At 32.0% G+C, this 14,151-nt stretch overlaps 2 protein-coding genes across 2 annotated transcripts; both read left to right on the top strand.

Annotated features, from left to right (window-relative positions):
• The first annotated feature begins 533 nt into the window (after positions 1 to 533).
• On the top strand, positions 534 to 2,892 carry LOC114424625 (cytochrome P450 71D9-like). Its single transcript, XM_028391490.1, has 2 exons — positions 534 to 1,543; positions 2,046 to 2,892. The coding sequence occupies exons 1-2, from the start codon at positions 635 to 637 to the stop codon at positions 2,667 to 2,669; spliced, it is 1,533 nt and encodes a 510-aa protein (XP_028247291.1). The 5' UTR covers positions 534 to 634; the 3' UTR covers positions 2,670 to 2,892.
• Positions 2,893 to 5,642: 2,750 nt separating this feature from the next.
• On the top strand, positions 5,643 to 7,787 carry LOC114423506 (cytochrome P450 71D11-like). Its single transcript, XM_028390294.1, has 2 exons — positions 5,643 to 6,590; positions 6,986 to 7,787. Exons 1-2 carry the CDS (start codon positions 5,685 to 5,687, stop codon positions 7,607 to 7,609), a joined length of 1,530 nt encoding a protein of 509 aa, XP_028246095.1. The 5' UTR covers positions 5,643 to 5,684; the 3' UTR covers positions 7,610 to 7,787.
• Positions 7,788 to 14,151: the final 6,364 nt, after the last annotated feature.

Below are 14,151 nucleotides of genomic sequence, written 5' to 3'. Positions count from 1 at the left end.
TTTCATACTATCTTTATTTTGAATATATAATCATTTAAGAATAATCGTTTTAATTTATAATTTAAAAACTTTGGTCTATCAAGTACACCCCAAATTTGGTGGAAAAATTGGAGTTAAGCAATGGAATGAAATGACCCATGATTCATCTTCTTCTATTATATATGTTCCATTTCTTTTTTTTTTTTTCTTACAAATTAAACAATGAAACAACTTTTTCTTCATTTCATCCCTCTCTACTCTACCTTTTACCACCAATCTGAACACAGCCTAAGATAATTTTTAATTAGTTGAAATAAAAGAATTTTTTTTATTTAGACTCGCAATCTATAATAGTTAAACTAATAAAATAAGATACTCCCCATAAACCACCTTGTTGTACTCATTCTGTTTGTCTTACTCGTGAAAAATGACCTTATGTCCTCTTCTTTTGAAATAAAGATAACGTCTTCATTGAACTAAACGGAAGAAATCGAACACAGTGCATAACATTCCAAAATATAGGAGAAACTAAAGATGATGATAGTGTCCCAAACAAAAAGCAAAGTTAACAAGTAGTCAAGGAGAATGTTGAACAATGTGAATATAAACATATTCCAGTAGGATCAGACTAACACTACAATTCTGTTCCTAATCCATGGCTCTACTATTCCTCTTCTTTGTAGCTCTTATTTCCTTTCTCTTCACGATCCTTATAGTACAAAAACTAGGAAAGAAATCCAAGAAAACTGATGACACAACTTGTGACATGCATATGCCCCACGGGCCTAGAAAGCTACCTATTATAGGAAATATATACAATCTTATATGCTCTCAACCCCATAGAAAATTAAGAGACTTGGCCATAAAATATGGACCCGTGATGCATCTTCAACTTGGAGAGGTTTCAACTATTGTCATTTCATCCCCTGACTGTGCTAAGGAAGTGATGACAACCCATGATATTAACTTTGCCACAAGACCTCAAATCCTAGCTACTGAAATAATGTCATACAATTCCACAAGTATAGCTTTTTCTCCTTATGGAAATTACTGGAGGCAGCTACGAAAAATTTGCATATTGGAGCTTTTAAGCCTAAAACGTGTTAACTCATACCAGCCAGTTAGAGAAGAAGAGCTCTCCAATCTTGTCAAATGGATTGCTTCAGAGAAAGGATCCCCCATCAACCTCACTCAAGCAGTACTTTCATCTGTTTATACAATTTCTTCGAGGGCTACCTTTGGCAAGAAATGCAAAGACCAAGAAAAGTTTATATCAGTGCTAACAAAATCAATAAAAGTTTCAGCAGGTTTTAACATGGGAGATTTGTTTCCATCTTCTACTTGGCTTCAACATCTCACTGGCTTGAGGCCTAAGCTTGAGAGGTTGCATCAAAAAGCTGATCAGATATTGGAAAACATCATCAATGATCATAAAGAGGCAAAGTCAAAAGCCAAGGGTGACGATAGTGAAGCACAAGATCTGGTTGATGTCCTCATACAATATGAGGATGGAAGCAAGCAGGATTTTTCCTTAACTAAAAACAACATCAAGGCCATAATTCAGGTAAGGATATTAACCTCTTGCAAATTCTTGCATAAATATAATCTTGCTCAAATTAGTTACTACAGTAGAATTAGTATGATAAATATGTTTGTTGTCCGGTTTTCCATTTATATCTTTCTTTCCACTTATGAGATATTTGATGTTGTAAAATATTTTCCATATAAATCTTGCAGCATGCAGCATGTCTTTGACCATGCTTGAACTATCTTAATCATAAGAGTAAATCACACTAAAATCATTTAAGATTTCTTGAGATTGCTCTTGACCTCCCTACTTTTTTTTTTTTATCATTACACCAGTTTCCCTTATAAGGGTATACGATGTAATGTGTTTCTTGGGTAAGGAAGAGTATCAATGTAACCTATGAGCCTATAGGGGTGTCTTCAAACAATTAAGGGGTGTTAGTGTAGGAGTAAAAAAGTAAGGGGTATCGAGGAGAATTTGACAAAACTTCAAGAGGGATCACTCTAATTTACTCTATTTTGATTAAATTATTTTTCAGGACATTTTTGCTGCTGGAGGTGAGACATCAGCTACAACAATAGATTGGGCAATGGCTGAAATGATTAAGGATCCAAGAGTGATGAAGAAAGCACAAGCTGAGGTGAGAGAGGTATTCGGTACGAACGGAAGGGTTGATGAAAATTGCATCAATGAACTTCAATATTTGAAACTAATTGTGAAAGAGACCTTGAGGTTGCACCCTCCAGCTCCTCTTTTGCTTCCAAGAGAATGTGGTCAAACATGTGAGATACATGGTTATCACATACCAGCCAAAACCAAGGTCATAGTCAATGCCTGGGCAATTGGAAGAGATCCAAAGTATTGGACTGAATCAGAGAGGTTTTATCCTGAGAGGTTCATTGATAGCACTATTGACTACAAAGGGAATAGTTTTGAGTTCATTCCTTTTGGTGCTGGAAGAAGAATATGCCCAGGAAGCACATCTGCTTTGAGAACTATTGATCTAGCCCTTGCAATGTTGTTGTATCACTTTGATTGGAATCTGCCAAATGGAATGAGAAGTGGAGAACTGGACATGAGTGAGGAGTTTGGAGTCACAGTAAGAAGAAAAGATGATTTAATTTTGGTTCCTTTTCCATATCATCCTTTGCCTGTCACATGAACTCACAATGAGAAACTGAAACCTTTGGTGATGCTTGTCACATGTATTTCAGAATAAAGATGTACTGTCAATTGAAATAAGACTTTGTTCGGCTATCAGGTTATGTTTGGCTGTGAAAGAGAATGAAAATTGTGTGACTAATGCATAGTAAAATAGCTCTTTATCCTCACTTGACATTATTGTAACAAGATGTTAATAAACTTTGATACCGTGTCATTTGCTACCATTTTCTTAAATTATTCTTCAACTCCAACTATTCAATTTGAATTTCGAGTAAAGACATAGCAACCGCAGGTGTTCATCTAATTTCACCAAACCTTTATCTTGTGTTACTGAATGGTTTTTACCTAAATATCTATTGATTTTGTTTAATATTTGTGCCCAAAAATCTTATTGAACGGAACTTCTCTTGATGTCTATATTTGAATGGAACAATAATGTTTTGAGAGTCCCTCTGCATCCTAACAGCATGACATTCCCTAGAGTTGGTGCATCTCTCTGCCCTTCTCCTGAAACCAGAACTCTGTGTAAGTTAAATTCCTTGAAGTAGAGCTTTTACTTCACATCATCCAAAAGTGGATCAGATATCTTACTATAACTATCATAGATATGTAGTTCAGCATTTTTATTTACAAAAATAGAAAAACATGCAATGGAATGAACGCAAGTTATTTGAATTTCTTTTACTTCCTAAAAAAAGAATCATATCATGGATTAATAATGCATTTTTATGTGTGCATGAGAAGAAATTCACCGCTTCATTTTTATGGATAAGGATGTTTTCAAACATGTAGTCACTGCTGTCCTTCTGCAGACCAAACATGATTTACATAAAATTCTTCTGATTTGTTACAGGTACCTATAGCCAATGCCATATTTTTCCGCAGTGACCGAGTTGATGGGAGTGATAAGTGATTGAGAGACTATCAAATTTGCAGAAACTATCTGAAATTGGTCTGTCCAACCTTGGTTCTTTCATAAATGCTTGGGTTACTGAGGCTTCTGTTTTTAATGAACCTTTTGCTGTCTATAAGGACTTCATAGTACATACTATTCATGAAGCAATATGGATAGCCAAGGTCATAGCATCAAATTGGATTCCCAACGTCTACATCAACTATCTCGCTCTTTTCTAATTTCCTTGAAGAAGTATGATACTATGATCTGTTTTCTCCTCCCTTATATATGCGCTGCTACAAATTCCTACATTTTTCTGACTATAACTACTGTACTTTGGACAGTATTTGGGTCTAAACAATCAATATTTTGGCTCTTCATTCGTAACTCAAGAATCAATGCAGAACAATATATTTGTATTTATGGGCTGAATTATCTATATATAAATAAAAGAAAAGAGTAGTAAGAAAAAAAAAGATATATTTTTGAGGTTATGTTTGTTCGTAAAATAACTTTAATAACTATATTTCTAAAAATAACCGATTAAAAAGGGATATGTGAAAATATAATATTTTATATTACATTCTATTGGGTAAAGAAATATATATTGATGAATTATACAAGATTATTATTTAAACAAAATTTATAATAAATTATAAGGTAAGGATAATATATTTACTTTTTTGGTATAAATTTTGTTATGTTGTGAGTAATATTGAAGAAGAGAGAAGGAAAAGAGAAGTGATAAACAAGACAAAAACGATCCCCTTCCTCCAAATCATCAATTGGAGCTGAGGTGGCAGCGTAATAGTAAAAAGTTAAGCTTTTATATATTATAAATATAAATAGATTGAGATTTTTAATTTTAAAAAACAAATTGAGATTTTCAAGACAAGCAAAGTTGTTTGTATATATTTGACCTGTTATGGTAAAAATGGTAAAACTTCAACTACAATCTCTGTTACGCATTAAGCAAATTTTGGGATTTTCAATGAAAGCTAAGTTGTTTGTAGTTGTACTGACCTGTTAGGCAAAGTTGTTTGTACTGACCTGTTGTGGTAAAATTGGCAAAACTTCGTCTACAATCTCTGTTAGTGATAATATCAAAGTAAAAAAAAAATGTTAATTATAGAAGTAAGGATAGAAAATTTGAGGATTTTAAGTAGAAGAGAATTGATGGAAAGATCAATTTTGACTAATTTTAAAATAGAGGAACATAAGTAGCTAAAAAAAATAATTTGGAACTAAATACTGTAAAAATATTTACATGGAAGTGTAACTAATAAAATAATAATTTAATTGAAAAACACTGTGATAGTGGAAAGGTTTTTTTATGGATTTTTATACAACTAAAAAATTGTAGACTTTTATAGTAATTTTAAAAAAAATCATATCTAAAGTAATTTATAATTAAAAATACTTTTAAAATTGTTATTTAATATATAGTGTGATTTCTATTGATTACTATTGTGTGAAGTTTTACACTAGCAATATCAAAATTAAACCCATAAAATAATAACTTAGTTGGAACATATTAACACCATAAAAGTTTTTACAAGTTATCTTATTATAGTTTATTATATTAAAAAATGCTGACTTTTATAATAGTTATTTTACAAGTAAGAAGATTTACAATTAATGCATACTATTAAAGATGATGATAGTCAATCAAAATTAAACTTATAAAACAGAAAACTTTACATTAACTTCCGATACGTTATTTGACACCAGAAAAAAAAAAGTATTAGAATGATGTTTAAAATAAGGAGATGTTTGTGTATGATTACTCTATAAAATAAGATGCTGCCAGTACAAGGATAATGTTTAAGTCATGAAAATGACCATTTGTCCTCTTTTGAAATAAAGATAGCCTTTTTATTGAGCTAAACTGAACTATTTTTCAATTTAAAGTAGCAAAAGATTCCATAGAAAAGAAATCAAACACGGAACAAAACATTCTAAATATAGGAGAATCTGAAGATGATGATATATAGTGTTCTAACCAAAAAGAAAAGTTAACAAGTAATCACCAAGCAAAATACTGAGCCATGTGTATATAAATAGACATCAGTAGGATCAGACTTGTATTACAACTCTGCTACTTTTTAGTTCTTTTCCATGGCTCTATTATTCTTCTACTTTTTGGTTCTTATTTCCTTTGCCTTCACAACCATTATAGTACAAAAAATAAGAAAGAAACCCAAGAAAACTGATGACACAACTTGTAAAATACCCCATGGTCCTAGAAAGCTACCTATTATAGGAAATATATACAATCTGCTATGCTCTCAACCCCATAGAAAATTAAGAGACCTGGCCATAAAATATGGACCCGTGATGCATCTTCAACTTGGACAGGTTTCAACTATTGTCATTTCATCCCCTGAGTGTGCTAGGGAAGTGATGAAAACCCATGACATTAACTTTGCCACAAGGCCTAAAGTTCTAGCTATTGAAATAATGTCTTACAATTCCACAAGTATAGCTTTTGCTGGCTATGGAAATTATTGGAGGCAGCTAAGAAAAATATGCACATTGGAGCTTTTAAGCCTAAAACGCGTCAACTCATTCCAGCCAATTAGAGAAGATGAGCTCTTCAATCTTGTCAAATGGATTGATTCAAAGAAAGGATCCCCCATCAACCTCACTGAAGCAGTACTTACATCAATTTACACAATTGCTTCAAGGGCTGCCTTTGGCAAGAATTGCAAAGACCAAGAAAAATTTATATCAGTGGTTAAAAAAACATCAAAACTTGCTGCAGGTTTTGGCATTGAAGATTTGTTTCCTTCTGTTACTTGGCTTCAACATGTCACTGGCTTGAGGGCTAAGCTTGAGAGGTTGCATCAACAGGCTGATCAGATAATGGAAAACATCATCAATGAGCATAAAGAGGCAAATTCGAAAGCCAAGGATGACCAAAGTGAAGCAGAAGAAGATCTTGTGGATGTTCTCATACAATATGAGGATGGGAGCAAGAAGGATTTTTCCTTAACTAGAAACAACATCAAGGCCATAATTCTGGTATGGATATATCATAACCTCTTGGATATACATTTTATGAACATAATCTTTTCAGACACTGTCTGCTAGTTATTTCTGTTTGTTGGTTTTAAACACTTGTTTTGGAAACAATCTTCCAAACTTAATAGATTTTGGATGAGGAATTGATTGCTGAATAACATAAAATTATTTTTAAAAAAATAGTTTTTAAAATAAAAAAGTGAGAAGAGAATCAAACAGAGATCCTAAATGTTCAACAATTGCCCCCTTTATATCTTATTTCCCACTAGTGAGATCTTTGAAGTAGTGAAATATTTGCCACATATTCCTTGCAGCAAGTAGGTTTTCTTTCTGTTTTAACTATCTCTTTGGGCATCCTTGCACTATCTTAATCTTATCGGTTAATTATTTTTCAGGACATTTTTGCTGCTGGAGGTGAGACAACAGCAACAACCATAGATTGGGCAATGGCTGAAATGGTAAAGAATCCAACAGTAATGAAGAAAGCACAATCTGAGGTGAGAGAGGTATGCAATATGAAAGCAAGGGTTGATGAAAATTGCATCAATGAACTTCAATATTTGAAACTAATTGTGAAAGAGACCTTGAGGTTGCACCCTCCAGCTCCTCTTTTGCTGCCAAGAGAATGTGGTCAAACATGTGAGATACATGGTTATCACATACCAGCCAAAACCAAGGTCATAGTCAATGCCTGGGCAATTGGAAGAGATCCAAACTATTGGACTGAATCAGAGAGGTTTTATCCTGAGAGGTTCATTGATAGCACTATTGACTACAAAGGGAGTAATTTTGAGTTCATTCCTTTTGGTGCTGGAAGAAGGATATGCGCAGGAAGCACATTTGCTTTGAGAGCTGCGGAACTAGCCCTTGCAATGTTGTTGTATCACTTTGATTGGAAGCTTCCAAGTGGAATGAGAAGTGGAGAACTGGACATGAGTGAGGATTTTGGAGTCACAACTATAAGAAAAGATAATCTATTCTTGGTTCCTTTTCCATATCATCCTTTGCCTGTCTCATGAGCTCAGAATGAGAAACTGAAACATTTGGTGATGGCTGTCACATTTACTTCAGAATAAAGATCTTCTGTTAATTGAAATTAGACTTTGTGCTGTGATTGGTTGTAACAGAAGATGGAAATTGTGACTACTGCATATTAAAATAGCTTTTATATATCCTCAATGTTAATTAACTTTGATACCGGCCGTGTCATTTGCTACCATTTTTACAAATTAGATTTTAACTCCAACTATTCAATTTTTTGAGTAATAACACAGCAACCATATCTGTTCATCTAATTAAAACCAAACCTCATCTTGTATTTTTTATGCATAGGTGAAAAAAAGTTAGTCCAAGACATTTTATTTATTTTATCTTTGGACCACAAAATTTCGAATTGAGAGTATGTATTGGTTTTGGTATCATAGTAAAAATCCTCTTTAATGCTGTAGGAGAAGACATTGGTGGTGAAACTTAAAAGTAAAAATTTCTTGTGAAACGTGGTCTAAAATTCTCACTGATAAAAACATTTGTGTGAATTTCCAATATAGAAAAACTCAATATTATATTGTTGTGGGTATGCAACAATGAGAAAAACTACAAGAAAATGCCAATGTAAGATATGAGACTGGGAGAATATTGCTTTGTACTTTAATTTGGGGAAAACAAAAGGTCGTAATTTGTACAGTGGCAAGATGTTTGTATTGCTCCTTGTGGAAGCAAAAACACATAGTAATGGATATTATATATTCAACTAGTTACATATTGGACAATTTAGCATGACTCTACTTAAAATATTGTACATGTGATCTTATTTTTTTCTGAAGTGTGACGCCCTCTACCCTTATAATTATAACTAACTAAATAAATCATACAAAATTTATTTAAAAGATTATAAACACGTAATAATAAAAGAAGGAAAAAAACATGCAAAATTAATTAATAATTTTTCTTTTTAAACACATTTAATTTAAATCAATTCAAAAGGATAAAGGTTCACATCCATTTAGTGAAAACATAATAGAATTTTTTTTTTGAATAAAAGATAAGATTATCCCAGCTCAAAACAATGTCGTTCACTCTAAATAAATAATAATAAAAAACTAAAGTAGAAAAATATAACACAATTATATCATTCAGTAAATCATAACATGCAAAAATCATAATATGCGAAGTAAAATCCTATGCTCCAATGTCACACTTATCAGAACATATCCCTATCACATCCCTATCACAGACTAAGTCTCTCCATCTCTAGCATGTGACTCATCATATGAATGCTCACCTGAAACAAAGTGGCAATCAGCCCAAACACAAACACACACTGGGAGTGAGTTATCACATTCGTATATAACAAAACATTAGAGCATGGGAAACATATAATACTTAAAGCTGAATTTATATAAATAACATTACTGCACAAAATCGCACACATTATTCACACCCATTCAAGTTTACACACTCCATAAAATAACATCAACCACAATTGTTAACTCAATGAAATTCAAACACAAGTGTTATGCAACAATTATACTAAGACTCAAGCCTATATGTAATGTGCTACTATGTCAGTGAAAAACAACACTGGGGCGCTTAGGAGTACATGACAAAGCACACCACACAATGGGTATACTCGGTCACTCTCACTAAGTAACATCATGAGGTGACCAGTCAGGGTTACTCTGTTTTGCGAGAATGCCCCAACCACATGGCTCAAACCGAGTATCTTTACCCCTAAGGCTTAGACTCCGAAGAATCCGTTTGGGCCTCACCTTCCTGATTCAGGTCCAACCCCTAAAATTTTTTTTTTTTGCACCCAGACACTGTTTATGAATTATATAATACCCACGACCTCACTCTTACATTTCAAACATATTTAACAAATTGCGTTATAGTTTAACCCTTCAGGATCCTAACTAGGAATCCTACAATTTCCTTTAACACTGCGCATAAAAGTTCTCTCAAGGTAAACACTGGTCGGGTAAAACACTGGTCGGATTACTGTATAACTCATAACTCACATGACAAGTAATATCACTACAAATATCAATCTCACACTCATTCACAACCATATTTCATGTCTAGAATTTAACATTTCACACTTTAACTAATTACAAAATATACTCAACAATTAAATAACAATGCATTGTAATAATAATAACATACAATATTTAACTTCAAGGCTTATAAACAAATAACTATAAAGTACACGTAAAATATATATATAAGTATATTATATTCAATATATATATATATATATATATATATATATATATATATATATATATATATATACCATATTATATATATATAATATATAAAAAATATTAAATATATATTAATATAAAATAATCACAATAATATCAAATATATCATTAAGTAAATACAAATTATATATAACAATAAAATATATACTCATATTGTTTTATATGAACAACATGTATACCTATATTCTAAATATATTTCAACTAAGTTACCAACATTAAAAAAATGCCTAATTACAATGTGAATACAACTTTAGTTAATTTCTTTAAATGATTTTAGCCAATTCAATTATCCATCAATCCCTACACATATGAATTTCATGACGAGAAATCACCCACGTGAAATAAAATATAAAGTTTGTAAAAAAAACAATATTAATATATATGTACACGTATACACTGCGGTGTGAAAAAAATAAAAAAAAAATAAAAAGAACAAGATTGAAAGGCCAACATATCTGGTATAAACAAAATCACCACCACACAATTTTTATGCTAATTATAAAGAATTCTAATTCCTAATGTACACACCTAACACAAGAACACATCAATTCTACAACAAACTCACAACAGAACACCAATTGGTTCACCAAACACACTCAATCCGCGATTAAACATGAAAACATAATTAAACTTCATAAACACCCCAAAATAACCCAAAAATTGATCCTCTAGGGATCCCTACACATGTTCATTCTAATCCCCAGGCGTGAGTAACTCATCCCTTACCTTGATGTAGTCGCTTAAATGTTCTCTGTTAGCAATTGTGGCGTCTCTGATGCTCTCTAAAGCTCCTCCTCTAATTGCTCTGTTAGGGTTCTTGTGCGTAAAAAAAGAAGAAAGGAACAAAATATGTTTTTTAAAAAACTGCTATAGGTTAACATTTGGCTTATGGGAATTTATGACCTAATAATTTTTTTTTACTTATTTATTAATTTATTAATTTCTTAATTACTTATTAAAAGTTACGGAAAGTTACGGCTGTTACATGAAGCCTTTCATACATGATAGCTTTTGTTTAAGGAATATTTTTTTTATTGCCATTTCAGAATGTGATGAATTTTTCTGATACTAAAGAGTAAAGAATGACAGAAACATTTATAATTTTAAAGATGTTTGAATTTGAACTGAACTTCTGATGTATATTTTTGACATTTCTACTTGTTAGTTTGATTTCTTTCTATGTAATTAATACACTCAACCTTCCAATTCCAATATTCACTCTGCTTGAATGGAACAATAGAATCCCACTGCTTCCTAACAGAAGGACATTCCATAGAGTTGGTGCATCTCTCTGCATTTCTCCTGAAACCAGAACTCTGCGTGTATGTTAAATTCCTTGAAGTAGAGCCTTTTACTTCACATCATCCAAAAGTGGATCAGTTTTCTAGTATAACTATCAGTCTTTTAATTTTGTGTTTTAGCTTTAGGCTGTTCAGCATTTTTTTAAAAGAAAAACTAGAAAATCATGCAATGAAATGAATGCCAGTTATTTAAATTTTTTTAGTAAAGGACTTGCTGAAAAAAGAATCATATCATGGCTTAATAATGCTTTTTTATGTGTGCATGAGAATAAACTGGTTAATCATTTGCTACTCATTGTAAATAATCAATGGTGATCTTTATTTCTTATGGATTGGCTTCTCTTGGGTTATTATCCGAGCTATAGTTTAATTTTGTGAACTGAGGGATTTATGTGTAAAGCTATTTGGAAAATGTAAAATAGAACATTTTTTTGTGGTTGTAACTTCATATTCAGAATTCACCCTTCATTTCCATGGATAAGGATGTTTTCAAACATGCAGTCACTGTTGTCCTTCTGCATACAAGCCTTATTTACTTAAAATTCTTCTGATTTGTTACAGCTACCTATAGCCAATGCCATATAGTCAATTAATTTTACTACAGAAACTATCTGAAATTGTTGTGTCCAAATTTGGTTCTTTCATCAATGCTTGTGGGTTACTGAGGCTTCTGTTTTTAATGAACTTTTTGCTGTCTACAGGGACTGCATAGGTCATACCATCAAATTGGATTCCCAACGTCTACATCAACTGTCTCACTCTTATCTAATTTCCTTGAAGTATGATCTGTTTCCCTCTTCCCTATATATGATACAAATTCCTACATTTTTCTATGACCATACCTACTGTACTTCTGGTAGTTATTGTGTCTAAACAACTAATATTTGGCTCTTAATTCATAGCTCAAGAATCAAAGCAGAAAAAATATCTGTATTTATGGTGTGCAATCTAAACCAGCAAGGCATAAACCTGCACGATCGTGCGGCTACTTGATCTCTTAAAAATAAAATTTTTATTATAAAATGTATAAATCAAACTTCATTATCTTGTATATTGGCTTCAAGATTCAATATCAGCAATATCTATATACTACACATGTAAATATTCATCCTCTCTCCCAATCTTGATATTTTTTATAGATATGCAATAATATATATATATATATATATATATATATATATATATATATATATAAGATAAATTACAAACCTGGAAGAGAAAACACACGAAACGATAACATTCATATTATACAAAAAAATAAAATTTATATTATCAAATGTATAAAATGTCAAACTCTATTGTTATGCATATTCGCTTAAAGATTCCATATCAGCAATATTTGTATACTATACATGTAAATATTCATCATCCCTTCCAATCTTGACACTTCTCATGGATATGATGCAATAATATAGGAAAACAAATTATAAGTCGAGAAAACATTTGAAAAGATAACATGATCTTCCTGTGAGTTTGCATTCAGATATAACTTTAAATAATTTGTACCTCATTATTAATATAAAACTGTTCTTATTGATGGAGAGGAAAAGAAAAACAATATCTTTAGAAAGAGAACACAAGTCCATGTATTGTATGAAAGAGAAATGCAAAAATTCTTGTCTTTATAGGCTATTTAGCCTTTTAAAGTTGCTCTTACCATTAAGCTCCAAAAGAAGTATATGCTAGAGCATTACAAAGGTTAGTAAAATTAGATATCTTAAAATTATATCTATGTTTAGATTAGTTTATTTTAGAGAAAACTAACTTAAAATGCATGAACCTTTACCTCGGGGGATAAAGGACAAGTTATTGGATTACAAAGGATGCCTAGTTTTAAAAAGCAAAAAAAAAAAAAAAAGTACAGGGAAGAAAAAATCTTTCAAAGAAATGTTTCATCTATGGATGGATGGCGGGCTTATAGTTAAACCATTGGTGTTTGCAAGTCTCACCACATCATTTTAAGCCTACATATACAAGGCAAACAAAATAAAATGAAAAATCAGAAAAACAATAAAAAGAATTTCAAATGGAATGACAATTAAGTTCAGGCTTTCAGTTAATCAGAAAAATAATAATTTTTTTTTTGGAAAAGTCTCTTCAGTTTCCTTCTCCATTGACTTGAACATAGTTCACATCGTCTGAAGACCAAGCCCTTTTTTCTCTTTCATAACAAGTCTTCATTTCATTTCCTTTGTGGTTTCCTCTGTTTCTGTCTGATTACAAAGGCACCAAAATGATTATTTGTTTTTAGAATAAAATACATTGAACAGTATCCAAAAACAAAAATGATTATTATGAATAATAAAGAATGTAACAACTGAGGTTTTTTGAGGTAAGATGTAATTTTTATCAAAGAGGCAAAACGCCTTGAGAGGAAATTACATCTGACTGCATAAAGGCTAACACCTGGTGAGGGGTCTCCTCAATCCAGACGTGTTCCTTCAAATCAAAAGCTAGTGCAGCTAATTAATCTGTCTGCAACTAAATTACCACTATGCAAGGTCACGGTTGCGTTGCGGTTTCATTTTTGTTGATATCGTGGCAAACTACAAACAAATGCAGCCAATGCAGTCCCAATTATGGTCACAGACAATAACCTTGATGTTGCAGCCCAAATCACAACTGCAGACCATTTTTTAAAACCTTCCTCTTTGCCTTAAAGACATGCAATCTCTTAGAATCTGAGCCACATAAGAATAAGATCTATCATGCCTATTCCTGGTCTGCCACAATACATGCAGTTTCTGGCAGTCTGTTTCAAAGAGTGTCTGTGGTACCAACATGGTATGGCATGGTTGGTAGATAACTTTGTCCCTTAAGCATGTGATCATGGGTTCAATCCCTGACCAGTGCATATGAAAAAACATATATTGTGAGATATTAATCTCTTAAATGGATCTCAGTATTTCGGAGGATTAGTTTTTGGCTTTCGACAGAGGGATACCTATTTCACCAAAAAAAAAAGTGTGTCTGTGGTAATGCCAAATGAGCAGCTGT

Source organism: Glycine soja, chromosome 8 (genome assembly GCF_004193775.1).
Source record: "Glycine soja cultivar W05 chromosome 8, ASM419377v2, whole genome shotgun sequence".
Classification (NCBI taxonomy): Eukaryota; Viridiplantae; Streptophyta; class Magnoliopsida; order Fabales; family Fabaceae; genus Glycine; species Glycine soja.
The sequence above is the reverse complement of the archived record's forward strand: the minus strand, read 5'-3'. Positions and strand labels throughout refer to the sequence as shown.

Coding starts and splice junctions, on each gene's coding strand:
- LOC114423506 (XM_028390294.1), top strand. CDS start 5,685: ATGGCTCTATTATTCTTCTACTTTTTGGTTCTTATTTCCTTTGCCTTC. Junction 6,591..6,985: donor ACATCAAGGCCATAATTCTG/GTATGGATATAT, acceptor ATTATTTTTCAG/GACATTTTTGCTGCTGGAGG.
- LOC114424625 (XM_028391490.1), top strand. CDS start 635: ATGGCTCTACTATTCCTCTTCTTTGTAGCTCTTATTTCCTTTCTCTTC. Junction 1,544..2,045: donor ACATCAAGGCCATAATTCAG/GTAAGGATATTA, acceptor ATTATTTTTCAG/GACATTTTTGCTGCTGGAGG.